Raw genomic sequence first — 27849 nt, forward strand, 5'->3', positions numbered from 1 at the left:
CCGACTATTTTTTTCTTAATGTTTTTATTTTAAATCTGTGTGCGTGTGTCCATACACAGTTATGTGGGGGTCAGAGGATAGTCTCTAGGAGTCTTTACCCTTCCCCTTGTTTGAAACGAGTTTTTACTTGTCACAGTGTATCACAGGCTAGCTAGCCGAAGACTGTCCAGAGACTCCTGTCTCTGCCTCCCAGCTCGCACAGTGCAGATGCATTAGGGTTACCCATGTGTGGCAAGAGCTTTATCCACGGAGCAATCTCTCCCGGACTGTCTATCTTGTCCCAGGAATCAGTCCTGGGGACCAACCCCAGGTCTTCATACATGCAGAGCTTCATTCCCCATGTATCGAGTCGATGTGAGTCCCTGCCCAGCCCCTTTGCTGGGATGACAGACATTTGCTGGCTAACATGAGTCCATGAATAATCCCATTTTTTCAGAGTAGGAGCTTAAAGCTAGGAGAAACTGATTGGCTGCCTCAGGCTGAGCAGCTGTAGGGCAGCAGAGCTGGGGCAGGTGAGGCTGAACTCTACCCTGAGGGTTCGGGAGCAGTGTACACACAGGGTGGGCTCCAGGGCCTCACTCATACCCCCCCCAATCAGGTTCAAGGGCAGCAGGAAAGATGAGATCCTGGGCATTGCCAACAACAGACTGATCCGCATTGACCTGGCAGTGGGGGATGTGGTCAAGACCTGGCGCTTCAGCAACATGCGTCAGTGGAACGTCAACTGGGACATTCGACAGGTAGGCCCCAAGGGAGGGCGGGGACAGGGACAGGTGGCGAGCTCAGACACGACCAGGGCAAGGCAGAAACTGCTGCTTGTTGCCCTAACCACTGGACCTGTGACCACCCTCCCACCTGCAGGTGGCCATTGAATTTGATGAACACATCAACGTAGCCTTCAGCTGTGTGTCTGCTAGCTGCCGCATCGTACACGAGTACATAGGCGGCTACATTTTCCTGTCCACTCGAGAGCGGGCTCGCGGGGAGGAGCTGGACGAGGATCTGTTCCTGCAGCTTACAGGTGGCCATGAGGCCTTCTGAGGGCAACCAGGCTGCCCCTGCTCCACTCACCCCCTCCGGGGACCCTCGCAAGCCCACGCCCACCTGAACTCACTGCTCCACCACGTCCATCATGCACCACACTGAGCACCTTCACCTGCTGTCACTGGCAGGCCAGGGCCCTGGCTGGGGTAGATGCTGCCACCACACAGAGCCCCTCCCGAAGCTCACACACCCTGACCTATATGTAGTCCCTAAGCGCATGAAGAGTGCCAGGTATGGATAAGGAACAAGGAATCCTGATTTCGAGCTGGACTTTCTTTCTGCGACTGATTTCAGATTTTTTTGTAATAAATATTTTATTGTTGGATCTTTCTTCTCCCTCCTCTGGAGCTGTGCTCGGGGATACTCTGACCCTCCATCTCTTTATCCCCAGCCAAGGAGAGAGGTTTTCCTGAGGAAGAGACGAGAGCGGCTAAGAGAGAAGAACATAAGTCAGCCTGGGGTGGGGAACTTTCAAAGAGCTGGAGGGCAGAAGGGCACAAGCTTTAGAAAACAGGGTAGGTGGTGATTTGGTTCTCACGGGTGGGTCGCAGTTGCAGGGCCTCCTTGAAGTACTTGGGAAGTAGGAAGCCTTCAGCATTCCCTGGAGTCAGGATCACCCCATTGGCAGAGCGGAAGAAGGGGATTCCATCTGCTCACAGAGCCAGAGATGTGACTGGTGCCCCTCTCCGACAGATCTGGGAGAGCCCTTGGGGGGTCCACACTCACCTGACAGGGCTAGGGGTCCATCGATGAACACCACCACTTCACAATTTGGACGCATGCCTGTGGGGACAGCTAGACTGGGACCTGGGGTACCTGGGCAGAATGGGGCTCTGTGGTGGGGTGGGGAGATATTGCTCCATGCAAACCTGTGTAGTGGTCTCACACAAAGGAAGCTGTGACCCTTAGTGGGGAACCTGGGAGGATAGAATAGATGAAGGTGACACTGACCACTGATGACGCCAGGGTCCCCAGGTAATCCTGAGGCCAAGTGGATGTGTGCCCTTCCTCGGCATGACAAGCCCTTCAGTAGAATAGATGGCCAATGCTTCCAGAATGTACCATGGACTAGCATCAAAGGCAGGGCTTGTGGTGTCTCCAGGGGCATCAGCTCCAACTCAGGTACCTGGGAATGAGTATATGAATGGACAGCAATGAGATCTCCTTTGTGAAGGGGGGTCCCACTTGATTCTCCCTCCCACTCGCCCTTGGCACCCACTTGTAGGGAGTGGCCCTGATTGGCCCTGATAAGAGGCCCAGTGCTGGGCTCGCCTGGCTGGAGGGCAAACCTCTGCTTTCCATTGGTGTCCACCACGTGCTGTACATCCTCCACTGAGAAGCTGTGAAACTGAGGCAGCTGCAGGAGGGCTCGAAGGGGCACAAAGCCATCTGCAGGGTGGGGCGGGCTCAGGAGTCAGGGCTATGGTCAGCAGGAGAGCCACGGGCAACTGGAACAGAGGCTAGGCCTGGCCGGTCACATGAGCTTCCTTTGTGTGACCTTCAGGAAGGCTTTCCTTTAGGGACCTCATTTTTTTTTTCTATACATGGGTGGAACACAGAGCCTTGCATCTGCTAGGCAAGACCTCTGCCTCATTTTTCTTAACTTACATAGGAAGGTGACCAGCTTCATAATGGCCATATTGGTACATGCCTATAAGTCCAGCAATTGGGTGGTACAGGCAGAAGAGTCAAGAGTTCAAGGCGCTTTGAGGCTAGCCTAAGTTACGTGACACCTTGTCTCAAAATGAAAACAAAAGGGCTTTAGAGATGGCACATCAACTTAGAGCACTGGCTGACCTTCCAAAGGACCTGGGGTCTGATTCCCAACCACCTGAACTCCAGTTCCAGGGGTCCAGTACAAACACACATGCATGCAGGCAAAACACTCATACACATAAAAACAAAACCTAAAATAGCATATCTGCTTCAGGGAGAGTAACAGCAAGTACTTGGCCCAGAATGGCCATCCAATAAACATCACGTGTCTCAGAATGCACCCCTTCCATCCTTGGGAAGTGTTTATAGGGCCAGTTGGCTGAAAGAGACATCATGAGACCCAGCCTAGACAGGTACTTGTCTTCCAGAGGACATGAGAGGGGTTCTGGGCCTTGTTTTTCCTGTACACTTGGAGAGTGTGCCTATTCTGTGCTCCTGCTGGGGCAGTGTTAAAATCTGAGGAGACAGGGTTCCAGTTACTCTCTGGGCCCATACTTTTCCTCCCAGCTTCCACCATGCTCACTTACCAGCTCGCATGGGAAGTCCCAGCTTCAAGGCTCCATGGCGTAGGGCATAGGACAGAGCCTTAGACAGCTGCACATCTCGGTCCTGAAAGAGTCACTGGGTTTGGTAGCTAGTCCTGAGCCCTGAATGTCCTACTGCAAAGCTAAACCAGAACAGTGGTCTCTGGGACCATTGGTTCTCCTGTCTTCCCACCAAGAAACCAAGGCTCAGAGGGTCGTGTGTGTGTCGTCGTCCTGTTCCCCCCCCCCTGTCCAGCCGCTGTGGGGAGAGGGTGGAAAGGTGCACACCTGTTCCCGGGGTCTATGGGCCCTTCTACCTTCCTGCCTCCTTCCTCCAGGGGCGTTCATGGCCAAGACCTGTAGGGAGCAGGGACGTTTGGCCACTCTGCCCATAAAGTCACAAAGGCTCGAGATAGGACAATCACACTGTTCATCCCACCCTAGAATCTCTGGTTCACACAAGGGAAGTTGAGGCCCAGCTGGCGAGACTTGCCCAGGGCCACGCTGGCAGCCACGAGGCCCGAGGGATCCGGATCGGACCCCGCTCTCTGGAATCAGATCGCGAATTTGCTGCTGCCCAGAACTCGGGGCTGGAGTGAGAGGAGACGCCCAGGTGAGCAGGCCGGCGCAGATCAGAAGCGCTCAAGGAGGGCAAGTCGCCGGCCCCGACACGGACTGGCCAATGGGAAGCCGCGAAGGAAAGGGGCAGGCACTTCCGCTTGAGAGGAAAGAGGTGGAGCTTGGGGGCTAGGTCGCCGGTGAATTCCAAGAGCCAGCTTCCAAGAGTGTCCGGGTTGGAGGCAAGTACTCCTGGGTTTGGGGGCCATGATCATTGGAGCGCCTACTGTTGCTAGGGGTAGGGATGCCCAAAGGTTTTAGGGATTTGGGGCAGCAGGAGATCAGGTGCTTGCTGGGCTCCGGATTCTTGTTGGGATTACTCCTGCCCAAGCAATAAGCAATCCGGGATCTGCAGAAAGGTGGGCTCACTTTCAGGGGTTCTGTGGAAAAGAGGGTCAGCTCATTCCTTCGAGTGACAGGATGGCCATCTGTGTCTTCCCCCAGAATTTCCCTGTCAAACCATGGACCCTGAGGTGTCCCTCCTACTGTTGTGTCCTCTTGGGGGACTGTCTCAGGAGCAGGTAGCAGTAGAGCTGAGCCCAGCTCATGATCGTCGCCCACTGCCTGGAGGAGACAAGAGCATTACTGCCATCTGGGAGACCCGGCTACAGACTCAACCCTGGATCTTTGATGCCCCTAAGTTCCGCCTTCACTCGGCCACACTGGCATCCAGGTCGCCACCGCCACAGCTGCTCCTGAACCTGGGACTCACTTCCTACCGGGACTTCCTGGGCACCAACTGGTCCAGCTCAGCCTCCTGGCTGCGACAGCAGGGAGCTACAGATTGGGGCGACAAACAAGCCTATTTGGCAGACCCACTGGGGGTGGGTGCCACATTGGTCACAGCTGATGACTTCCTCGTCCTCCTGCGCCGCTCTCAGCAGGTAGCTGAGGCGCCTGGGATGGTGGACGTACCCGGAGGGCACCCTGAACCTCAGGTAAAATGACTGGCCGGGCACAAAGGCACAAAAGTCAAGCTCTTAGTTCTGGCTTCATTTTATCTTTTTTTTTTTTTTTTTTTTTTTTTTTGGTTTTTCGAGACAGGGTTTCTCTGTGGCTTTGGAGGCTGTCCTGGAACTCACTTTGTAGACCAGGCTGGCCTGGAACTCACAGAGATCCGCCTGCCTCTGCCTCCCGAGTGCTGGGATTAAAGGCGTGCGCCACCAACGCCCGGCTGGCTTCATTTTATCTTAAAGGGAAACGTGGCCTGGTGTTTCTGAGCCTGTAGCCTCCCATGCTGCACGCCCTGCCAGAGGGCTGTCCAGGAGAAAGTATGGGCCCATGAGTCTCACCACTACTGGGAGGAGACAGGGTGCTCACTGCCATTTGGGAGATCCAGTCTAGATCTAAGCTGAAACACACCTATGGAAGCTAGGGAACATGGGAAGAGAGACTGAAGGGGAGATGTCTTTTCTCACCCAATCCATGTAAACCTTCCTAGTTGACTTGTGATTGCTTATATGGAATAGGAGAGCCTGGGTTAGGGAATTGCCAAGACTCCCACAATGAATCTGCCCTAGGCCCCCATGGCCAGCAAGAGGAAAACCAGTGAGGGAATTGGTATAGATGAAGGCTGAGCCTAAATTTTTCACAGGCCCTGTGCTCTGGTGGCATCCCCCAGCACAAGGACCTCCCTGGGGAACTGGTGGTACGTGAACTCTTCTCCAGTGTCCTACAGGAGATCTGTGATGAGGTGAGTGACAAGGGCCCCAGACATACGATGGGCATGAGTAAGGGGGATAGGATTCGCTAGAAATCCACAGGCCTGGGCCAGAGTGAGGGTCTGCATGAGCCTCACTGGCATTGAAGGAGCACAGCATTAACACTGAGGCCATGATCCCTTGGCCCTCAGATTCTTCTTTATTACAGTGCAAATAATGAAAAATATCTAGTCTGTTCCCATATTTGCTGAAAAAATACTGAGAGTCTTGGTTATTTCACTTGGATAAAATGGCCTCCCTGGACAATTTGTTCCATTTCTCATCTGTAAAATGAACACTCAGAGCCTGTATTTTGTGTAATGGGGCATTTGGCTAGCAAAACAAAAATGCCAAGGGTCATGGCCATTGGGGACTGGAGATATAGCCCAGGTTAGCTCTTAGACTGTTTGCCTAGCACAGTGCTTCTCAACTTTCTGATGCTGTGACCCTTAATGTAATTCTTCATATTGTGGTGACCTCCAACCACAAAATTATTTTTGTTGCTACTTTATAAATGTAATTTTGCTACTGCTATGAACCATAATGTAAGTATCTGTGTTTTCCAATGGTCTTAGGTAACCTCGTAAGGGGTTGCAACCCACAGGTTAAGAAATACTGGCCTAAGCCGGGCCTTTAATCCCAGCACTCGGGAGGCAGAGGCAGGCGGATCTCTGTGAGTTCGAGGCCAGCCTGGTCTACAAAGTGAGTTCCAGGACAGCCTCCAAAGCTACAGAGAAACCCTGTCTCGAAAAACCAAAAAAAAAAAAGAAAGAAAGAAATACTGGCCTAGCATGTACAAAGCCTGGGGTTTGATCTTCAGTACTGTGTAAACAGGAAATGAAGGCAGAGGATCAGAAATTCTGGGTCACCTTTGCTAAATATTGAGTTTAAGGCTAACCTGGGCTACTTGAGGCCCTGCCTCAACAAAAATAAACATACAAAACACCAAACTAACAAAAGCCCCAGGCCACTGAGCGGTCAGTCTGACACGTGGGACCCCCTGCCCCAGGTGAACCTGCCACTGCACACCCTGAGTCAGCCACTGTTACTGGGCATCGCTTGCAATGAGACCAGCGCCGGCAGGGCCAGTGCAGAGTTCTACGTCCAGTGAGTGCGCTCCGGGGTGTAGCATCCTGGGTGAGGTGGGGGGAGTGGGTTTGAGGCACCTGGAGTTCTGTGGGGTTCCTATAAAGTCTGGACATCCACCAAGCCACCCTCATGTTCTTGTCTAGGTGCGGCCTAACTTCAGAGGAGGTTAGGAATTACTACATGAGTGGGGGCCCTGAGGCCCACGAGTCTACAGGAATCATCTTCGTGGAGACACAGGTGTGGAGTTGAGGCCTTCACGGTGGTCTGGTGATGGGGGAAAAGAATTCCTGGGTGAGGCAGAGAACTCCCGGGTATCCTAGTTTCCAGAGGCACAAAGCTTGGGTCCTACCTAAGGGGAAAGCTCATGAACGGGGATCCTACTGAGATTCCGAAACTTTAGGCACAGCTCCAGCCTCATGCCTGGGTCTCACTGATTTCTCACAGAGGGTACAGAGACTACAAGAGACGGAGATGTGGGCACAACTCTGCCCTTCAGCCAAAGGTGCCATCCTCCTCTACAATCGCCATCCACCTCTACAGTCGGGCGCTGGGAAGTCCCACCTGACTCAACCTAGCGTCCCAACCTTATCACCCCAGCTCTGAAGACAATAAAGGACTTTTATTCTTGGATACCGTTGGCTTTTGCTGCTTCTGATAGTCTGGGATCCTCCGGGAGAACCTGGGGTGGGTGAGAAGGGCTGGCCACGTGGCAACGCAGCCTCCGTGTGTCCCTCTTGTTTGGAGAATGTGGGCCACGGCGCAGTAAAAGCACCTTTGAGCCGGGCCTCGCTGCTGACAGGGATGGGGGGGAGCCCTTCCTCGGGGCCAGATTCGGTACCGGACGGGTAGACTCGGCACCTTGTATGAACACCGGCACTTCCGCTTCACGGACTCTGGCGCCTTAGACCAATGAGCGTACGGGGGCGGGTCCTGTGTTTCACGTCTTCGCCTTCCTGCTCAATAAACGTGGCGTGAGCCTTACACCAACGAGGGGTTAGGGGCGGGGCCTGTGGGGGTGCAGGAAATGGCGGCGACTGCGGAGCCTGTGAGTGGGGGACAGGGGTGGGACTTGGTTGTGGCTCCTCCTTCGCACGCCCACCTAACGCTATAGGTGGGGAGGGCTGACCCTGGTCCTGAGCCGGTGGTCTAGACTTGGAGGCCAGTGCCGGAAGGGCCGTAGCACTCGCGTCTGATTCTTGAGTAAAAAGGCCTTTCTAGAATCTGCTTCAGTCTGGCTTTGTAGGAAACTGAGGCAGGCTCCTTCCCTTTTCCCAGACACCCGAAGTCCGGCCCGATTGATTGGGAACCAATGCACACCTCTTGGGGGGGCCTCCCTTTCCCAGCTGCCTGCCCGCCGTCATCATGCCGTCCCTTGTTGCTCCTGCTGCCCCTGCGCCTATGCCGGCTGTGGCCCTGCAGCCCTCCCGCCCGGCTTCTCACAGCCGCCACAGGGCAGCGGTGAGTTGAGCGCCAGATCTTGGCCATGTTGTTCAGTAATTTTCTATTGAGAGCCCTGTTCTGAGATACCTGTCTCAGCATTATATGTCAAGTGCCTTAAGAGGTCTGCTCCAGATAACCCTCACCTTCAGTGCTGGCCACTGAGCATCAAGAGTTCAGAGCGGAGCCCCAAGATTAAGTGAGATAAGAGGCAGATCGGGAATTTGAGCTCAGGTCAAAGCCAGGGCTCTTTCCATAGTTCTGGTGTGTTGTCAGCCTTCACTGCGCATGCACTGGGAAAGAGGAGGTTGGGTACAAAGATTTAGATTTCTGGGCTGCGAGCCGGTCAGGAGGAATGAAGTGGGGGGTGACGGTGGGAATCTGCCTTTTCCTTTTCGATGGAGTTTCCTATTTTTACCAATTGAGGTTCCAAACACAATCTGGAATTCAGGTACAGCCACCATGCCTGGCTTGGAAATCTTTTTTTGTTTTTTAAGACAAGGTTTCTCTATATTGTTTTGGAGGCTGTCCTGGAACTCAGTCTGTAGATCAGGCTGGCCTCGAATTCACAGAGATCCGCCTGCCTCTGCCTCCCGAGTGCTGGGATTAAAGGCGTGTGCCACCAACTCCCGGCTTCTGTCTTGGAAATCTTTCTTTCCCCCAGTACTGGCCCTGGAACACAGAACCTCATGTATAAGAGGAATTCTTTTTTTTTTTTTCCTTTTTGATACATGGTCTCAAGTAGACTAGGTCAGCTGCAAACTCACTAGTAGCCAAAGGATGACCTTGAATTTCCGACTTTGCTTCCACCTCCCAAGGTAGAGGATTACAAGTGGACACCACCCACATCACAAACCCTGCTGTTTCAAACAAGTCTTCAGGGGCTGGAGGAGGACTCAAGAGATTGAAAGCACTTGCCAGCACAGAGGACTCAGTGTTGATCCCCAGCATTGACCCAAGGACTTACAGCCACACTCTTCTGACCTTTGGGGGCACCAGGCACTCACGTGGTGTGCATGCCTACAAGCACTCATAGACATAAAATCAAATAATAAAACGTTAAAGAACTGTTTAAGCCAGGGTGGTGGTAGGTGGTGCCTGCCTTCAGTCGTAGAACTTGGGAGGCAAAGGCAAACTCTGTGAGTTTAAGGCTAGTCTGGTCTACCTAGGGAGTTCAGGTCAGACAGAGCTAGTGAGACCCTGGTTTTTTGTTTTGTTTTTCAAAGCAGCAGAACCCATTTGGGTCTGTGGTGTACGAGTCTGAGGAAGACACTTTGAAAATGAGAAGTCCTAAGCCAGGTGTTGGTGGTACACTCCTTTAATCCCAGCACTCGGGAGGCAGAGACAGGTGGATCTCTGTGAATTCGAGGCCAGCCTGATCTACAGACTGAGTTCCAGGACAGCCTCCAAAACAATATAGAGAAACCCTGTCTCAAAAAAAAAAAAAAAAGAAAGAAAGAAAGAAAGAAAGAAAATGAGAAGTCCTGACCATTCCCGAAACACCCCAAAGGGAAGGATAATCTGGAGCTAGATGTGTTTTGGGACTAACTTCAGATCTTGGCTGAATTGATGGGTGTACCCAGAGAGGATGACAGGAGAGGGCAATGGTGACCTTTGGTCTCCTAAGCCTCTATAGGTTTGGGTTTTTCTCTACAGGTCTTCTCCATCTAACTACTATGAACTGTTGGGGGTGCATCCTGATGCCAGTGCTGAAGAAGTTAAGCGTGCTTTCTTTACCAAGTCCAAAGAGGTATTGGTATCCCCAAGGTGAGGAGGGAGGAAGATGAGGTGTGACGCAGACACAGGGGCACTCTAACTTCCTGGGGTAGGTCTGTACGTCTAGCTGGTAGCACACTCCTTCCTCCACCTGCTTGGATAGGAGGTACTCAATATCCTCTATGGGAAAAGGATCCAGCAAAGCCAGGGGTCCTTCTGGGGTGTTTTTCTTTGTTTTTGAGATAGGATCTCACAGTGTGTCCCAAACTGGTCTCTAACTTTCAGTGGTCCTCCTATCCCCACCTTCCTGGAACTGGAGTTACAGTTGTGAGCTGAAATATCTCTGGTTTTTTTTTAATGAGAGGAGTAAAAATCTGTACTTTCTGACTCTGGCCTTTGGGAGGGGTCAGCAAAGTGAGAAGCAGTGTCCTGTCCCACAGGCAAAATCTGTGGGAGTGATATCAGTCTTTATGGGTGGACATGGAAAATGAGATAAGGGGACCGCTGTTTCACCCAGCTGCACCCTGACCGAGACCCTGGAAACCCAGCCCTGCATAGCCGCTTCGTGGAACTGAATGAGGCATACCGAGTGCTCAGCCGTGAGGAGAGTCGTCGCAAATATGACCACCAGCTGCATTCAGCTAGTCCCCCCAAATCTTCAGGAACCAGAGCCCAGCCTAAGTATACCCAAGAGACACACAGGTACAGTAGTCCTGACCCTTTCTGTCCCCACCCTGAAGCCTTCCAGAGCTTCATCTTTCTGTTGTCCTTTTGCTCTTCAGCAGCTCCTGGGAACCCCCCAATGCGAAATACTGGGCCCAGTTTCACAATGTGAGGCCACAGGGGCCTGAGTCAAGGCAGCAGCAACGTAAACACAACCAGCGGGTCCTGGGGTACTGCCTCCTGCTCATGGTGGCAGGCATGAGCCTGCACTACGTCGCCTTCAGGTGCCTTTCCACCCCTCCTGGGGTGCTGGGCAGAGGGTGGGTGAAGAGTAGCCAGCCACGGCAGCCTGTGACCCACATACTCTGTCTCTCTCGAGCTAAGAGCTTTGTGAAATCAGGCTTTGGAGCCTGGCCTTGCTGGGCAAAGGCAGCCCTGCACAAAAGGACTGAAGTTGCTTTCTGTTTCTCATAACTTGAATTTTCCGTTCTGATTGTTGGTGAGGCTGTAGCCATCCAAAACCATGCACAAGGAGGGCATAGCCAAACCCCTGGGGTTCCCTCCCTAGCATGTCATAAACAGGCATGGTGGTTTGTACTGTAATCCCAGCACTCAGGAGGTGGAGGCAGAAGGATGAGAAGCTTGGGGGCTGGAGAATGTTTCAGTGATTAAGATCTTATCAGAGGAGCAGAGTTCAATTCTCAACACCCACATATGATAGCCCACAACTGCCAGGAGATCTGATGCCCCCTTTTGGCCTTCAAGCAAACCTGCACACATATGATATACACATATGCATATGCATGCACACACACAAAATCAGGGTCATCCTTGGCTGCATTACTGAGTTTGGGGGCAGCCTAGGCTACATGAAACTGTCTCAATATAGAAAGAAAGAGGAAGGAAGGGGAGGAGCGAGTGCAGTGTGGCAGACAGTCCTGGCTAGCATCCAGGACCTCACACCACTCTCTCATGATGCTGTGATTCCAGTTGTCTGCAGCACAGAAACCCAAAGGATGATGCCCACTGCCTGAGCTGTCTATGCAGCAACGGAGATAGAGAAATACGTCCCCTTTCTAATTTCTCATTCTGTAGACCAGACTGGTCTCAAACTCACGGAGATCCGCCTGCCTCTGCCTCCCCACACTGGGATTAAAGCGTGCACCACCAGCGACCATCTTGTGTCCCTTTTTTCAACTTATCACAGCACTGTCTGTTAGGAGGAGAGATGTAGAGTTGTATGGGAGATGCTAGAGTCAGGTTGAAGACCAAGGCTTCAGGGATAGCAGAGGCTGGAGACCCAGGGTTAATTGCAGTTCCCTCACAGGAAGCTGGAGCAGGTGCACCGGAGCTTCATGGATGAAAAGGATCGGATCATCACAGCCATCTACAATGATACGAGGGCGCGAGCCAGGTCTGTCGTGCTCGATCTTGTCTCATTCCCTGCCCCAGAACTACCCTTCAGGATCCTTGTCCCAATCTATCTTTTCTCCAGGGCCAACAGAACCAGGATTCAGCAGGAGCGCCAGCAGAGGCAGCAGTCTCTGAAAGGGCCCTCCCTGCCTCCAGAAGGCCCTGGGATCGTGCCCCAGGATAGCAGCCCTTGAGGGACTCACTTAGGTGGACCTGCATTGGTCCTCTCCTAGCTGCCTGTCCAGGGCTACAAATTTCCCACAGCACGTGCAATAAACTCATTTTCAGATTCTTGTTCTGCTCGGTCCTTCAGGTCACACATCTCACCCTTCACCTCTTGGTGCAGCGAACCCAGAGTCCGGCCTTCTGGGCGGTGTGTCCCCTTTCCCCTGCAGCGACCGGAGGGGGTGTTTGGAGGGGACCAGCTCCGCCCCCGCCCTGCCTCCGCCCGCAGGCTGGTGGGGAGCGCGTGTTTAGGTCACATGAGCTCCCAGCCCGCCAGCTCCGTTCAGGCCCCCTGCCACCCCCGTCGTCCCCGCTGCCCGCGGTCCCCGCCACCGCCACCGGCCGCCTGCCTGTCCCGCTCCTCCAGCCGCGGCCGCCGCGGCACTGCCTGCACCCAGGGCTCGGGAGGGGGCCGCGGAGGAGCCGCCCCCCACGCCGGGCCCCGGGTCCCCGCACCCGGGCCCGCGCCATGGGGCTCTGGTTGCCGCCGCCCCCTGCGCCGCCAGGCTAGAGCTATGCCGAGCCCCACGGCGCGCAGCCCCCGCGGGCACCATGAGCCCCCTGCTCCGCTGCCTGCTGCTCGCTGCGCTGCTGCAACTGGCCCATACCCAGGTATGTGCCTCCACGACATCCAGTTCGCCCGCCCGCGGTGCCCTCTCAAGGTTGGCGGAAGTAGGGAGGCGCCCGCTACTTCTGCAGAGGAGATCAACTGTTTTAACTGGCCATAACCCGGGGTGCCCCTCTGCGCAGGCCCGCTAGCCCTAGCGCCCCCCACCACTCTCCCGCCCCCTCCCATCCCCTGGGCTCCTGGGGGGCGGAGCTGCCTCAGTGTCCTCGGAACCAGGTTTGCCTCTCACTGTTCCTGATCTTGACCTAAAACAAGCCCAGCTCCAAAGCTTGGGGTTTAGTGCCACTCCCATGGTATGTCTGGTGGGTCTTAGGCCAGGAAAAAGACCCAGATGGCTAAGTGGACAAGTAAAATTAGACTCGAGGTGCTGGGAACAGAACAATCTGGAAAGATGTCAGAAAGGAGCAAGAAGCCTGACTCAGGGCAGAGCACCTACAGTCACAGGGCCAGCCCTTATGGAGTGCACCTTGGACCCAGGTATCTTCTTTCCCACAGGCTCCTGTGTCCCAGTTTGATGGCCCCAGCCACCAGAAGAAAGGTAATAATAGCTAACAATAACTTGACACCAACGAGTACTAAGAGGGATTATATGCCCTGAGTTTATGTCCCTCATCTTGTGTGATCCCTACTCCTTTGGGAGATGCCAATTCTCCCAAGTGAGGAAACTGAGGCAGAGGGCTTAATGGTTTCTTGAGAAAGAAGGCAGAGAAAGACATGTTTAAAGGAAGGGTTAGGATGGCGGTAACAGGGTAATAGAGAGGTTGCATGCTCGAAGCAGCTTCAGGAACCCCGGTAAGAACTTAATCAATCTGGGTCTGCCCACAGTGGTGCCATGGATAGATGTCTATGCGCGTGCCACGTGCCAGCCCAGGGAGGTGGTGGTGCCTCTGAACATGGAACTCATGGGCAGTGTGGTCAAACAGCTAGTGCCCAGCTGTGTGACTGTGCAGCGCTGTGCTGGCTGCTGCCCTGATGACGGCCTGGAATGTGTGCCCGTTGGGCAGCACCAAGTCCAAATGCAGGTACTGCGGACTATGCGTCATGCGTGTTGATGGGTCAGCCCGGAGACAGGTACACAGGAGGTGGGAAGGTCTGGCCATTCTCCTGAAGCCCATGAGCATCCTCTTCCTCTATGTTTCTACTGCTCCCATCACTCACGGTCTCTTCCTCCTTTTCCTGAGTACAGATCCTCATGATCCAGTACCCGAGCAGTCAGCTGGGGGAGATATCCCTGGAAGAACACAGCCAATGTGAATGCAGGTGCCAGCCAGGTCTAACTTCAGAGTACACAAAGTGTAGCATGGGGTGGGGGTATCAGGCATGGGGCTGCACCGTCGTAGGGACCAGGTGACTACTCAGAGTAGAGCCAGGAGTAGGCACGGATCCTAGGCAAGACAGCAGGAGGCTCTGGTTCCCTTACCCTCTCTTATCTTTCTCTCTCTCATTTTTCAGACCAAAAAAAAGGGAGAGTGCTGTGAAACCAGACAGGTGAGTTCCTGAGAGTTGCTGCTGGTCCAGGAGGGAGCTCACGGGTGGGCTAGGAGGTGCACTGTGTGAGCCAGGAGGCTGCAGCCCCTCTTCCTCCTCTCACCTGACATCCCTTCCCTTTTGTGCTCCCCAAGTCAGTATATTTTGTCCCAGCCCTAGATCCTGGGAAGACTCTTTCCACCCCAGACATGTTGCTTCTCCTCCTAGGGCTGCCATACCCCACCACCGCCCCCAGCCCCGCTCTGCCCCGGGAGCACCTTCCCCAGCTGACATCATCCATCCCACTGCAGCCCCAGGACACCCTGCCCACGTTGCACCCAGCGCCGTCAGCGCCCTGACCCTCGGACCTGCCGTTGCCGCTGCAGACGCCGCAGCTTCCTCCGCTGTCAAGGGCGGGGCTTAGAGTTCAACCCAGATACCTGCAGGTGAGGAGTCTATGGGGTGGCACTTGTGTGGGAGGCATCAAGCTGTGCCCTGGAGCAGGTCCAGGTGAGCCAGTGGGGAAAAGGCCAGGGAAGGAGGAGCTGCTGCATGTGTTAGACATTCACTGCGCATCTGCTGGCAACACATCAGCAAAAACAAGTTCAAGTTTGGATGCACAAGTCTGTGGGAGAGACGATGCCACCACCAGTAGAGGGTGCTGAGCACTGTGATATTATCACCTGCTCTCATCTCTGAGTATCCGGCCATCTCCTGGCTGGAGTAGAACTAAAGATTTGCAGGGAGCTTCATATCTTCACAGAAGCCCATATGATAGACATTTGCTCCATTCTATAGGCTTTGAGAGAGCAAGGAGTATGGGAACCCCATGTGCCTCTGCTCACAGTGCTTAAGCAGCCCTTCTCTTTCCATAGCGAGGGTTAGGGAGACCCCCAGAGAGTCTCAGGAAAAAGTGGGGTCCAAAAAAGGGAAAAAGAGGCCAGGTGATGGAAGGGACACCTTTAATTCTAGCATTTGGGAGGCAGAGGCAGGCAGATCTCCATGAGTTCAAGGCTAGCCTGGTTTACACAGTGATTTCCAGAACACCCACAAGCCAAGACTACACAGAGAAACCCTGTTCCAAGAAACAAACAAAAAAAGGGGGGGGAGGAGAATGCATAAGAAGACTAGGACCAGGCATGGTGGTATATGCCAGGAATCTTGGCACTCAGGTAGAGGCAGGAAGGTTAGGAGTTCAAGGTTAACCTCAGCTACAGAGAAAGTTTAAAGCCAGCTTGGGCTTCTTGAAACTCTGTTTAAAAAACAAATCCACAAGAAGACGAAAAGGAACTTAACAGCAGGAAGTAGCTTGGAAAGAACGACACCCACATTCCCAAATATTGTTTATAAATGTTTGTTTTTGTATACTAAGATTGATATTAACATCCTAGTCACCTGAGATAGGTGCTAATTTATATATAAAAAAGGGGGGAGATGTTGGGCCCCAGCCCCATGGGGTCTCTGTGAGTTGCTGGTCAGCCTACAAGTGCAACTTGTTTTCCAGTCCAAGTGCTTTCTGTTTTCTAGTCCTGGTCTTGACCCTCTGACATCAACATCTAGCAGGAGGAAAACAACAATCTCTTCTACCTGGGGTTTTTTCCACTGTGCTGTAAACCTGTATAAGAAGCTCCTCCCTCCTACATGGGAGAGACCTCTTAGCACTTGCAATGAAGACACACACACACACTCTCCTGGCAATAAAGGCAACACGTGCATTCTCTTAGTACAAACAAGTGGACATCTGGTCTCTCTTTTCCTGATACCCTGGACTTGCTTGTGGTGCTGGCGCCACACCCAGCACTTCTTTGTTATTTGTTCGTTGAGACCACTTTGGTCTACAGCCCAGATTGTCTTCAAAATCACTCCTGCCTCTACCTCCCGATTGCTGCAATTGCAGATGTACACCACCGTACCCAGCCAAAGCTCCTTTTCATCTTCTTGTGGATTTGTTTTTTAAACAGAGTTTCAAGAAGCCCAAGCTGGCTTTAAACTTTCTCCTACAAGGGGGAGACCTCTTAGCACTTGCAATGAAGACAGACACACACACACTCTCCTGGCAATAAAGGCAGCACATGCTTTCTATTAGTACAAACAGCTGGACGTCTGGTCTTTCTTTTCCTGATACCTTGGAGTGGCTTGTGGCGCTGGCGCCACACTGGGGGCCAGGCGTTGGTGGCGCACGACTTTAATCCCAGCACTCGGGAGGCAGAGGCAGGTGGATCTCTGTGAGTTCGAGGCCAGCCTGGTCTACAGATCGAGTTCCAGGACAGCCTCCAAAGCCACAGAGAAACCCTGTCTCGAAAAACCAAAACAAACAAACAAACAAAAAAAGAAGTGCTGGGGATGTAACTGAGTTGACAGAATGCTTGTCTGGCATGCAAGAAACCTTGGGTTTGATTTTTTTTTTTTTTTTTTAGATCCGCCTGCCTCTGCCTCCCGAGTGCTGGGATTAAAGGCGTGCGCCACCAACGCCCGGCTTTGGGTTTGATCTTGAGCACCAAATGAAACTAGGCATAATGGCACTCAAAAGTTCAAGGTCATTCCTTGTGACATAGTGAGTTTGAAAGCTAGTTTGACCCACTTGAGTAAATAAGGGCTGGAGAGAGATAGCTCAGTGGTTAAGAGCACTCTGCTCGGGGGCTTGAGAAATGGCTCAGAGGTTAAGAACACTGACTGCTCTTCCAGAGGACCTGGGTTCAATTTCCAGCACCCACATGGCAGCTTACAACTGTCTGTAATTACAGTTCCAGGGGATCCGACATCCTCACACAGACATGCATGCAGGCAAAACACCAATGTACATGAAATAAAAATAAATAAATCATTTAGAAATAAAAGACCATTTATTAAAAAAAAAAAACACTCTGCTCTTGCAGAGGATCCAGACTTGGTTTCTAGCACCTACATGGTGGCTCATAACCATCTATAGCTACCGTTCTAGGACATCCAGTGCCCTCTTCTAAACATACCAGGCATACATACAGTGTACATACATGCATATAAGCAAAACACTCATATACACAATATAAAAGATATCATGCCACCAGGTGGTGGTGGCACACACCTTTAATCCCAGCAGTAGGGAGGCAGAGGCAGGTGGATCCCTGTAAATTTGGGGCCAGCCTGGTCTACAAAGTGAGTTTCAGGACAGCCCCCAAAGCTACAGAGAAACCCTGTCTCGAAAAAAACAAAAACAAACGAAAAAGCAAGCAAAAAGAAGAAGAAGAAGAAGAAGAAGAAGAAGAAGAAGAAGAAGAAGAAGAAGAACTTGGAGTTAAGCTTCAGCCAGCACTAATATCTCTTCCTCCACTCCCCAGGTGCCGAAAGCCTCGAAAGTGACAAGCTGCTTTTTAGACAGACTCTGCAGGGCCATTTGCCTCGCAGGCCCATCTTAGTGGGAGAAACAGGAGAAGAACCAACTCAGCCTGGGAAGAAGCTATCCCAGGACCTGGACCTCTTAGAGAACTCTCCTGTGACCCTTTGTCTCCTAGCACTGCCATCTAACAGTTGGCAGGGAACCTCATATCTCCCCTTAGCGGGAACAGGGTACTAGATTAGCTAACCATCCCAGGCTAGTGAGCATCCTCTGGCTGCTCTGCTTCCCGTCACTATGAAGACCCCAAACCTCTGCAAATGGAATTTGGGCTGTTATAATTGTGACACCACCCCACCATCCTGATAAAAGAGACGGAAGGCACTATCACTGCTTACTTATGTCATTGATTGCCACCCTCCAGGCTGGCCAGCTTGGGCAGGAAAGTATGCAATGCTTCATGAGTCCTGTTGCCTTACTGTGCCAGTGGGGCCAAGGGTCTCTGTCCGACAACAGCTCCCAGGCAAAGCAACAACCACAGATTCATCAAGTCTTTAGATGAAGTTTCCGCCCCCTACCCACCACAAAGTTTCTGTCTGCCCTGGCCAGGGAAATTAAGGTAGGACCCAGACCTTACAAGCTGTTTCCCATATTGCTGCCATTGGAACTCCAGACAAAGCCAGGTGTTGGTGGCGCACGCCTTTAATCCCAGCACTCGGGAGGCAGAGGCAGGTGGATCTCTGTGAGTTTAAGGCCAGCCTGGTCTACAGAATGAGTTCCAGGACAACCTCCAAAGCAATACAGAAAACCCCTGTCTCGAAAAACCAAAAAAAAAAAAAAGAATGAGGAACTCCAGACAAGTATGACTTTCTTCACACAATAGGAGGTAACATCCATTTTTCCTGCTGGGCACATTTTACAGTGTTGTTCCCTGTGGCTGCCCTTTTCAATTCAGAGTCCTGCCTTTGAGGCTGGAAGGCCTCTTTTAAGTCATTCCCCCCCCCCTTCCCTGTCCCTGGATTGGAGAGATGGTTTAGAAGTTAAGAGAACTGGCTACTTTTCCAGAAGTTCTGAGTTCACTGCCCAGCAACCACATGTGGCTCACAACCATCTATAATGAGAGCTGGTGCCCTCTTCTGGTGCGCAGGCATACATGAAGCCAGAACACTATACATACATAATAAATAATTTATAAAAGATTTTAAACAGGCGTTGGTGGCGCACGCCTTTAATCCCAGCACCAGCACTTGGAAGGCAGAGGCAGGCGGATCTCTGTGAGTTCGAGGCCAGCCTGGTCTACAAGAGCTAGTTCCAGGACACCCTCCAAAACCACAGAGAAACCCTGTCTTGAAAAACCAAAAAAAAAAAAAAAAAAATATATATATATATATATATATATATATATATATATAAGATTTTAAACAGGCGGTGATGGCACATGCCTTAATCCCAGCACTTGGGAAGCAGAGACAGGCCAATCTCTGTGAGTTCCAGGCCAGCCTGGTCTACAAAGTGAGTACCAGGATAGGCTCCAAAACCTACAGAGAGAAACCCTGTCTCAAAAGAAACAAAACGGAAGAACCCCCGTCCTCCAAGTCTCCTCCACCAGTTCAATCCCTAGTACCCCAGGGTTCCTCAGCTGCTGCTTGAGATCCCTAACTATACCAGCCAAGCTCAGTGTTCTGGGTAGAGTGGGAAGGCCCGCCTACACACAAGGGTTTGCCTTACTACAAGACATCCAGGAACAGAATTGACTGAAAGTAGCCACCCTAAAGAAGGGATTATCTTGGTGGTACCAAACCAGGAGTAAGGTAAAATGAAGAATGCTTGATGATGATGGCCACATACTTTGTGCATTTATGAAAGAATTTCACATAGCCCAGATGGGCCTCAAACTCCTTATGTAGCTATGGATGACATAAATTTCTAGTCTTACTGCATCTACTTCTCAAATACTGCGATTACAGTTTTACACCACTACACAGGCTTATGTACTGCTGGTAATCAAGCCTACCTACTCCTACATACTAGGCAAGCACTACCTACTTAGCTGCATCTCCAGCCCTGGTCTACTTTTAAACTTTTTTTCTAAGGCAATGTCTCGTGTATCTCAGGCTGGCTCAGCGTTCTTCACATAGCTGGGGATGTCCTTGAACTTCGGATCCTCCTACTTCCACCTCCAAAGGCATGGGACACCACACCATTTTTTTTTTTTTTTTTTTTTTTTGGTTTTTCGAGACAGGGTTTCTCTGTATTGTTTTGGAGGTTGTCCTGGAGCTCCCTCTGTAGACCAGGCTGGTCTCGAACTCACAGAGATCCGCCTGCCTCTGCCTCCCAAGTGCTGGGATTAAAGGCATGCACCACCAATGCCCGGGCACCACACCATTTTTATTATTTTTAAATAACTTTCTCAGCAGTGATACTGGTGATCATATTCTGGTTTCACTATGGTTGGAACCTGAGAGCTAAAGCTTCTGAGTAAATTAAGCTTCATCAGATACGCATGATGCTTCCCTTGGCTTCAACTCAGCATCATGGTTATCTTCCTTTGGCCTCCTGAGTACATACATGGTCTTAGAAAGGCAAACTGGTCTGGGACAGGTATGAATTCACTCAACTCGACTCCCTAGCCCAGCTCAGATTTGGCTTCCTCTGAATTTTAGGATCCTTCGTTTGCCAAATGTCTACTGGTACTGGTAGACTAGGCCCAACGAAGCCAACGCAGGCCCTGACTGTTGAGTGTTCAGCAACCAAAGGTAAGCCTGGATGCTCCAGACCATAAGAGGAAAAGGGTCAGGACCATGTGGGATGGGTGTCACAGAATACCACCAGGAGAACTAACTTGCTCAAGATCACTGAGCCAGCCAAGAAACAGAAGTCCTAGGATTGAAACCCGGGGTGTTGCTCGGAACCCTGAGCTCTTCCCACAGCAGCTAGTGAAAGACGTGTCGGTCATGACGACAAAAGAAGTCAGCACAGTGCTGGCAAGAACCCCCTCTGGTTTCGAGACCAGCCTGGACTATCAAGCGAGTTCCAGGACAGCCTCCAAAGCCACAGAGAAACCCTGTCTCGAAAAATCAAAAAAAAAAAAAAAAAGAACCCCTCGGGCAAAAGGTACTTATTCTTGCTTAACCATATCACCTCGGCCAGAAGTACCTTCTGTCTTTCAAAAATCATTTTTATCAAACCCGACCAGTGACCCGGGCGCCGGAAGTGATGTTATCCACATGGTAATTCAGGAGGCGGGGCTAGGCGAGAAGCTCCACCCTAAGAGCGGGTTTCGGACGGTCCAATGAGGGCGGGCAGCGTGTCCCGCCCTGTAGCGACGAGGACGCGCCTGCGCAGAGGTGACAGCACGAGAGGGATTGGCTCCGGGGGCGCGGTGAGGAGGTGAGCGGGGGGCCACAGCCCGGGCTGGGGGATTCGGGTGCAGGAGGGCAGGCTGGGGCAGACCGGACAGAAGGGGGCGAGAATCCGTGTGCCAGCGAGGGATAGCAGACAAGGGAATTGGGGCTGGGGTCCAGTGTCTGGCAATGCCGCAGGGGGCGGGCTCTCATGCCGTACGGGGCGGAGCCCTGGGATTCGGGGCGGGACGCGGAACAGCGGCGGGAGGGACCACGGAACTAGTGCGTGTGGAGGGCGGAGCCCAGCGGCCCTCAGAGAGGCTGGGACGACTGGGGGGCGGGGTCTGGCGTTTAGAGGAGGAGCCGGAGCAGGTGGAAGGTGGAGCCTTAAGTTCGGAGACTGAGAGCGTGGGGTACCAGACGTTGGGGGCGGGGCTTCAACCGGTGAGTGGCGTGCCACCTGTGCGGGATAAAAAGCCTACCGCTGCAGAGGGCGGAGCTGCAGGTCAGGGGGCGGAGCCACCCGCCCTGCAGGGCGGGGCCAAGAAGCCTGGCGAAGAGCTAAGCCAGAGTAATGGCCCGGGGCGTCCACGTGGGGGCGGTCTCCGTGGTGGCCGCGCCTGGGGTCGCGGTAGACCGAGAACTCCCCCTGGAGAGGTTGTGTGGGTGGAGCGGGCTCGGCGCCCCGATGACTCCGGCCCAGTCTGGGTGCCTCGGAGGCCCCCGAGAGCTCAGAGCTGGGGGGGCGCCCCTGGCGGTGAAGGAACGGGGCCGGGATGGGATGTGCCTCCGGAGGACCGAGGCTCCCCAGAGCCGCCTAGCGGAGATGTGTGGGTGCCTCGGGGCCGGCAACGTGCAGCAGCTGCAGAGGTGTGGGTGTGCTGGACAGGAGGCAGCTGGGTGTGGCGGGAGTGGGGTCGTACGGTCGGGACTAATTCGGTGCAACCAGATAAGCTTTGGACTTTGCGTAAAGGGGCTGGCGGGAACTGAATGGAGATGGGTACCGGGAGGAAGGAAGGATATGGTATTGAGTAAAGGGGCGGGGCCCTGGCTGCTGTGGCCTCCCCTGACCCCCTCCCCTCGCTGCTGGGGTCCTCGGCTAAGCCCCCTTCTCACTGGACTGGTAAGTGTGGCCACAGAGCCCAGGGGAGAGGGTGGTGACAGTGGAATTCTCCGGGAACAAGCAAGATACAATGGGGGTGGCATCCTCCAGATACTGACTGAAGTTCCATGACCCCCTTCCTTGGTTGAGGGAGGTGGGCTGTGCCTACAGAGACATGAGGCTGAGCTGGGTCCTGACAATACTGTCCATTTGCCTGAGTGCCCTGGCCACAGCCACGGGGGCCGAAGGCAAACGGAAGCTGCAGATTGGAGTGAAGAAACGCGTGGACCACTGTCCCATCAAGTCTAGAAAGGGAGATGTCTTACACATGCACTACACGGTAGGTATCAGAGTGTGGGTTCTGGGGCTCTGACAGTTTCTGGGGACCAGAAGAGAGTGGGAATCTCATCCTTCTCTTAATTAGGTAGATGATCTTGAACGCATCCCTCTTTGGCCTCTAAGCTCCTTTCCATGACTTTCAGTGTACTCATCAGCGAGGTGTTAGCATTAAAATTACTGTACATGAATTACCAAGGCATTGTCCCTTTTAAGGAATGTGATCACCAGTACTGTGGTGACCATATTGATGGGGTGGAGAGTGGCTGGGTGAAGGGGGTTCAGAAGTGGTCACCTCGCCTTACTAGTTTCCGGTGGTCCCACAGGGGAAGCTAGAAGATGGGACGGAGTTTGACAGCAGTCTACCACAGAACCAGCCCTTTGTCTTCTCCCTCGGCACTGGCCAGGTCATCAAGGGCTGGGACCAGGGGCTGCTGGGGTGAGTCTGGGGTACATGTTGTATTGATCCAGGAAATACGCCGCGGGAGGAAAGGCCTATTTGTGGGGCCAGGGTCTGGAAGTCTGGGTGCCTCACATGTTGAGCATGTGTCATCCTGCAGGATGTGTGAAGGGGAAAAGCGGAAGCTGGTGATCCCGTCTGAGCTGGGTAAGAGGCCCTTGGGGTTAGGGGTCGGGGTGCACTCAGTTGTGCCTAGAGTGGCTGAAGCCACTTGAGCCTCATTGGTCCTCACCCTGCCTACTCACTGTAGTTATGCCACTTCCCAGTCAGGCTGTGTTCAGCAGCAGAACTGGTAAGGCTCACACTCAGCTGTAGTGACCCTCTACTAGACCTGTGATGCCCTTTTCCACCCAACCTCCATACTGCCTGCCTATGGCAAGATTACCCTTTATGTGGGCTACAAGGGCCTCAACTTACTTTGTGTCTTTGTGTTTTTGACAGGGTATGGAGAGCGGGGAGCTCCCCCAAAGATCCCAGGTAATACCCCTAACACCCCAACCCCATGACTCTCCCAGGGTCCCAGGTCCCAGTTTGACCACATTTCTCCCTTCAGGTGGAGCAACCCTGGTGTTTGAGGTGGAGCTGCTCAAGATTGAGCGACGTTCAGAACTGTAGCAGGCTGCAGAGGGGTAGGAGACCCCGTCAGGGACCAGACTGCTTCAAAACAAAAAAAAAAAAACCCTCTAAAACCCCAAGAATGAGTCTGTGTTTCTTTGTGGATCCTAAAGAGGCTTAGCCAGTGTTGGGAGAATAGGTCAGTGGGGGGCACTGGTCTAATGTGAGTGGGTGCCTGTCCCCCCATCCCCAACATGGGGAAGAGAACAAAACCAGCTTCAGTCTCATTTTCCTGATAATTGCAGAGCCTTGAGGTGCAGCCATTGAGGGTCTCAATGGCCTAGAGATCCTTACCTAATGCAGACAGAGCTTTTAAGACTGCTGGTGGCCAGCATGGGTTATCATCATGGCATGTGGTCACCTGGGGAGCAGCTAAGCTGGTGACAATTGAAAAGCAACGTGTTCCCTATAAAAAAATCCAGCCAAGCCTGTTAGCTGCTCCAAAGGTGTATCCTGATTTATTTTTAAAGGGCCTGCGACGCAGAATCAATATAAAAACACAAAAAGTTCCATCAGTTTAATAACAATAAAAAACCCCAAAAATGGAAAACTGAGGGCAAGGGAAGTGGCCCCTAGGCAGGGGCATGAGGATCCCTGTTCATGGCACCAGGCCTGGCTGCAGGGTTCCCGGTATTGCTGTTGCTACGAGGTTGGGGGGCAGCGATTGTCCTGTGGGAGCCATGGTCATCTGGGTCAGGACCCTACTTCTTCTGGGGTGTGCTCAGCTTCTGCATACCCCGGATCTTGTCCAGCAGGCCAGAGATGAAGGCCTAGATAGGAGGAGGCTGTTAGGAGGCTAAGACCCAAGATGAAAATCTGCCATACATACACACCCACCCCTAAGGCCAGGGAAAATGACTTACCTCAGTGGGTTTGTAACAGTCGACTAACAGCTCCTGGTGAGGAAGAACATAGTGAGTTCTTTGGGACGAGCTCACAGTTCATGTATCCCCCTCCTAAGGGACTGAGGCCACTTAGGAACATAGCTAAGTTCCATGAGTCTCATTTTTTCCAGAGGCATAAGATGACTCAAGCCAAAGAAGGCATGGCACCAAGGCTGAGCTTCCCCAAGGAACAATGTCTCCAGGCAGCCTTCCACTGGATGAGTTCAGCTTACCTTGACTCTAGCAGCCCGGGTATCATCACTCTCCATGTCCAAGAGTTCATCCACGTCTATCTCCAGCTCTGGGATCTCCTCTTCCTGGGGTAGGGGTGGGGAAGATGGACAGTACCTCAGCCCAGAGAGAGTGTGGAAAGGACTCCCTCCCTGCCTAACTCAAAACTAGACCAGCCTTCCTTGCCCAGCAGAAAACAGCTGCTCTGGGAAGGCAAACTGCCCAATGAGGGGGAACTTCCTGTCCCTGCCAATAGGCACCACGGGCGCCAGACAGACAGGGCTGGGAACCTTGGGCTTTGAACCCAGCAGATGTGCCTTCTCCGTATCCAGGACCTCTAGCTCACCAGAGCTCTGGTGGGTCCAGCTGTCCCAGTTCATCAGTCCCTCCCCTCCCCCAAACACCTGTCACAGCTTCCTGGGAGGGAGAAGGAAGTGAAGGGTGAGGGGTCAATGGGAAAGACCCATGCTTGATAAAGGGGAAACAAAGAGCCCATGCTTTACAGAGAAAGGGGTACACCCCCTCCCCAAGGGAAGGGCTATCCCACTTGGAGCCAGCTGCATTCCAGGGCTGGGCTAGGGTAGGCATCTCAGGGCAAGCCCACTCCTCCACCCTACTCCTGGGAGCCTGAGTCACTGGCTGAACAAGCAGGGAGTCATGGGGTGGGGAACCAGAGCCGCGAGCTGGCAACCCGTCGCCACAGACAGAATGGTAGGTTAGCCCACTATAACAACTCCGGTCCTTCACGCACTTCAGTTACACTTGTGCCTTTCAACTAGTGTCTATGCCAGCCCAGACTAGACTAACCAGATTAGACCTTTCACTGTCAGCCCAGCTACATCCCTACCTCCAATCCCAGGTCAGGCTATCTATCCCTCTAAGTTTGGGGAGGAGGACACCATGCTTAACCTGGGGCAGTACCACGAAGGACGAAAGGTCCGAGGCAGCGGTGAAAGCTAAGTGACTCAGGTCAGGCAAGAAAAAGCACACACTAGGGAGCGGCGAGTGTACGCCGGGTGGCTTGGCAGCCGGGCTCCCACTGACTGGTGACAGAATGACGGTGGGGTTTCTGAGCAGACCGACTTAGGTCCGATTTTAGGGTATCGGCACGGGGTGGGGAGCACACCTGGCAGTCGTAGAGACGAGTGAGCTGTTCTAAGATCCACTCCTCCAGGTTGAGGCGCTTCCGTAGCTCCTTGCGGTCGTACTTGACGGTGACCTTCCCTTGCCGTCTCACCGGGCCATCATCATCCGCGCCCCCCGGGCCTTCGCCTGCAGCCCCAGGGGGACTCTGGAAGTAGACGCGGGGCCCTGTGCTCCCACTGCCCGGCCCGGGGGCCGGGGCAGCCAACGCCGCGCCCCCCGCGGGGCCGCTGTCCGCCATGGCGGCCACCGGGGCCACGTGCGCGCTCGGGCCCCTCCCTGCGCCGCCGCCTCCCGGACGCCCGCCGGTTGGCTCCGGGCCGCTGGCTCGGGTTAGCTTGCGGACTCCGCTCTGCGCGGCTCCGCGGCGAGGGCGGCGGCGGGGGCGCCCGGGGGCAGCTGCAGCATGCGGAGCCCCCGGGCTTGGCCTGGCCGCGCCCCGCCCCCTCCCCACCGATCCGCCCGCCCTTTGTCCCCCGCGGCCGCCGCCCGAGCCGCCGCCGCCGCCGCTTTCTCTGTCTTGCTTTCTTCCCCCGCCCCCCGACCACACCCCCTTAAAGGGCCAGCCCCGCTACAGGCCCCCTCTCCCCAACCCCGCCTCCTGAAAGGGGATAGGGGAGGATCCACTTTACAGGGTCCGGGACTGTCTGTCGGCCCCCCTTAACTTAATCTCTGGTCTCAAACCTAGACTTCTAGGTGCCGGGTGCCTGGATCTGCACGCCCGCCAGGCCCATAGTCCTTTTCTGACCCTGTCTCATTCTGTCACTGAGGCAGAAACAGAGTAGCTCTATGCATAAGGCCGAATGGGCGCAAATCTGGTGAGGAACGTGCGAGACCCTTGGTCAGCAAGGGACAAGGGGACTTCCGCGCGCCGGCCGACACGTGGACGGGGCTTCCGGGGATGGGGTAGTGCAAAGGCGTTCAGCAACTGTCCAGGTGCCGGGACACCCTACTTGAATCTGTCTCACGCCTCTCAAGGAGAAGTCCGGGTGGGAGTTTGTAGAGTTGCTCTCCGGCTTACAATAGCCCGGACCCCAGACGACCACCGCCCACCAGCTGAGATGGCGGCGCGCGAGGCATTGTGGGCAATGTAGTCCATGGTGTTGAGACGCTGCCCCTCCCAGACAGCTGCAGAGCTTGCCGCGAAGTGCAAACTTGTTTGGGGCGCGCCCCTCCGGGGTAACTGGGTTATGCAGGGCACGGCCCTGGGCACCCCGCAGCTTGAGCGTGTGCAAAGAGCTAGCATGTGAGGAAACAAAACTCACCATGATAAAGGTAATAATAGTAGCAGTTGACTCCAAATGAGCGTTTTTCCGGACCCCTGTCCGGCCTTTTCCTCCATGAGGGCAGCGAGCTACTTCTACCAGTAGTTCCTCTATCCTTCACACTTTAGGAGGCCACCACGTTCCTTCCTTCCTTCTTCACTCTGTGTGAAGCTTTAGATAGTCTCATTCATTCATTTCTCTTTCTCTCTGAGAACCTTGTTTGCTAATACCCAACCTTGGGTCATCCTGCTCCTTGTCAAACCTACAGGCCTTAGGAAACTATCAGGTCCCTATAAAACTCCAGCCCCTAAAACTCTCAGATTCAGGCAGACCACTCCATCCTAACGAATCCAAAAATGACCATAAAAGAACGGTGGACTTTGTTTAAGCAGGAAAACACATGGAAACTTAAATTGTGACAACACAGAATTAAGTCATAGGCATAGGGCACCCCACACACACACTATGGTAATCTACTAGTCCCCCGCTCCCCAACCCCACCCCATTTCATACCCCTCAACAAGGTTGCATAGCACTTTCTGAAATGTCTCTATGGCTGGCTCACCCTTTTCAATCTCAAATAGTCTCAGAACAGGGATAGCAGGTCCTAGCCCCTTATGTACATCTTTTCTGTAGATGCTACAAAGAAAAAAGTTTCTCAGTAGGTGGAGTTCAGAGAGGGTAAGTTTGGACCTCTCTGCATCCAAACACAAAACCAAGACTTTGAGCTCATCCATTATGCTACTCTGTGTGTGTGTGTGTGTGTGTGTGTGTAGAGAGAGAGAGAGAGAGAGAGAGAGAGAGAGAGAGAGAGAGAGAGAGAGAGAGAGAGAGAGAGAGGGAGAGAGAGAGAGAGAGAGACGAATGGTTTTTTTTGTTTGTTTTTTTTGGTTTTTTGAGACAGGGTTTCTCTGTG

At 53.4% G+C, this 27849-nt stretch overlaps 7 protein-coding genes across 25 annotated transcripts in view; 5 read left to right on the forward strand and 2 right to left on the reverse strand.

The window, feature by feature from the left end:
* The window catches only part of Fermt3 (FERM domain containing kindlin 3), an 18993-nt gene extending 17624 nt beyond the window's left edge, over positions 1–1369 (forward strand). For both annotated transcript variants that reach the window (XM_005063902.4, XM_005063903.4), the window contains exons 14-15: positions 599–740; positions 862–1369. In XM_005063902.4, coding sequence (XP_005063959.1) covers positions 599–740; positions 862–1041 — 322 coding nt within the window. In that variant the 3' untranslated portion in view covers positions 1042–1369. The remainder of the gene's footprint in view (positions 1–598; positions 741–861) is intronic.
* Positions 1340–7656, reverse strand: Trpt1 (tRNA phosphotransferase 1). 9 transcript variants are annotated; one of them, XM_040748536.1, is made up of 7 exons: positions 7550–7656; positions 3573–3641; positions 3288–3369; positions 2264–2433; positions 1771–2170; positions 1583–1693; positions 1340–1474 (listed from the first exon to the last, which is right to left on the reverse strand). In XM_040748536.1, the coding sequence occupies exons 2-7, from the start codon at positions 3630–3632 to the stop codon at positions 1359–1361; spliced, it is 939 nt and encodes a 312-aa protein (XP_040604470.1). In that variant the 5' UTR covers positions 3633–3641; positions 7550–7656; the 3' UTR covers positions 1340–1358. The 9 variants fall into 9 exon arrangements, with proteins under 9 accessions (XP_040604470.1, XP_040604463.1, XP_040604460.1 ...); XM_040748529.1 differs by lacking the exon at positions 7550–7656 and adding an exon at positions 3778–3943; XM_040748526.1 differs by lacking the exon at positions 7550–7656 and adding an exon at positions 3724–3943.
* Nudt22 (nudix hydrolase 22) lies at positions 3969–7321 on the forward strand. Of its 2 annotated transcripts, XM_040748569.1 has the most exons (6): positions 3970–4084; positions 4347–4840; positions 5497–5595; positions 6612–6709; positions 6835–6928; positions 7136–7321. In XM_040748569.1, the coding sequence occupies exons 2-6, from the start codon at positions 4364–4366 to the stop codon at positions 7292–7294; spliced, it is 927 nt and encodes a 308-aa protein (XP_040604503.1). In that variant the 5' UTR covers positions 3970–4084; positions 4347–4363; the 3' UTR covers positions 7295–7321. The 2 variants fall into 2 exon arrangements, with proteins under 2 accessions (XP_040604510.1, XP_040604503.1); XM_040748576.1 differs by lacking the exon at positions 5497–5595 and having other exon boundaries at positions 3969–4084.
* Positions 7654–12209, forward strand: Dnajc4 (DnaJ heat shock protein family (Hsp40) member C4). 2 transcript variants are annotated; one of them, XM_040748586.1, is made up of 7 exons: positions 7654–7736; positions 7967–8149; positions 9785–9878; positions 10362–10546; positions 10627–10791; positions 11835–11921; positions 12003–12209. In XM_040748586.1, the coding sequence occupies exons 2-7, from the start codon at positions 8001–8003 to the stop codon at positions 12112–12114; spliced, it is 792 nt and encodes a 263-aa protein (XP_040604520.1). In that variant the 5' UTR covers positions 7654–7736; positions 7967–8000; the 3' UTR covers positions 12115–12209. The 2 variants fall into 2 exon arrangements, with proteins under 2 accessions (XP_040604520.1, XP_040604528.1); XM_040748594.1 differs by having other exon boundaries at positions 7658–7736; positions 10630–10791.
* A 143-nt stretch (positions 12210–12352) lies between these two features.
* Positions 12353–17940, forward strand: Vegfb (vascular endothelial growth factor B). Of its 3 annotated transcripts, none has more exons than XM_005063904.4 (7): positions 12353–12757; positions 13269–13311; positions 13599–13795; positions 13960–14033; positions 14226–14261; positions 14469–14686; positions 17558–17940. In XM_005063904.4, the coding sequence occupies exons 1-6, from the start codon at positions 12698–12700 to the stop codon at positions 14662–14664; spliced, it is 606 nt and encodes a 201-aa protein (XP_005063961.1). In that variant the 5' UTR covers positions 12353–12697; the 3' UTR covers positions 14665–14686; positions 17558–17940. The 3 variants fall into 3 exon arrangements, with proteins under 3 accessions (XP_005063961.1, XP_005063962.1, XP_040604539.1); XM_005063905.4 differs by having other exon boundaries at positions 14552–14686; XM_040748605.1 differs by lacking the exon at positions 17558–17940 and adding an exon at positions 15768–15827.
* A 2859-nt stretch (positions 17941–20799) lies between these two features.
* Positions 20800–23490, forward strand: Fkbp2 (FKBP prolyl isomerase 2). 6 transcript variants are annotated; one of them, XM_005063906.4, is made up of 6 exons: positions 20800–20943; positions 22171–22339; positions 22662–22774; positions 22896–22942; positions 23237–23272; positions 23349–23490. In XM_005063906.4, exons 1-6 carry the CDS (start codon positions 20846–20848, stop codon positions 23408–23410), a joined length of 525 nt encoding a protein of 174 aa, XP_005063963.1. In that variant the 5' UTR covers positions 20800–20845; the 3' UTR covers positions 23411–23490. The 6 variants fall into 6 exon arrangements, with proteins under 6 accessions (XP_005063963.1, XP_012975556.2, XP_040604551.1 ...); XM_013120102.3 differs by having other exon boundaries at positions 20806–20943; positions 22150–22339; XM_040748617.1 differs by lacking the exon at positions 20800–20943 and adding an exon at positions 21472–21767 and having other exon boundaries at positions 22150–22339.
* Positions 23491–23912: 422 nt separating this feature from the next.
* Positions 23913–26091, reverse strand: Ppp1r14b (protein phosphatase 1 regulatory inhibitor subunit 14B). The gene is given in 5 exon segments (XM_040748652.1): positions 23913–24180; positions 24274–24306; positions 24528–24611; positions 25652–26040; positions 26043–26091. Coding segments are annotated over 5 exon segments (609 nt in total). The 5' UTR covers positions 26077–26091; the 3' UTR covers positions 23913–24111.
* Positions 26092–27849: the final 1758 nt, after the last annotated feature.

The sequence above is a fragment of the Mesocricetus auratus genome, unplaced genomic scaffold (assembly GCF_017639785.1).
Source record: "Mesocricetus auratus isolate SY011 unplaced genomic scaffold, BCM_Maur_2.0 Super-Scaffold_4256, whole genome shotgun sequence".
NCBI lineage: Eukaryota > Metazoa > Chordata > Mammalia > Rodentia > Cricetidae > Mesocricetus > Mesocricetus auratus.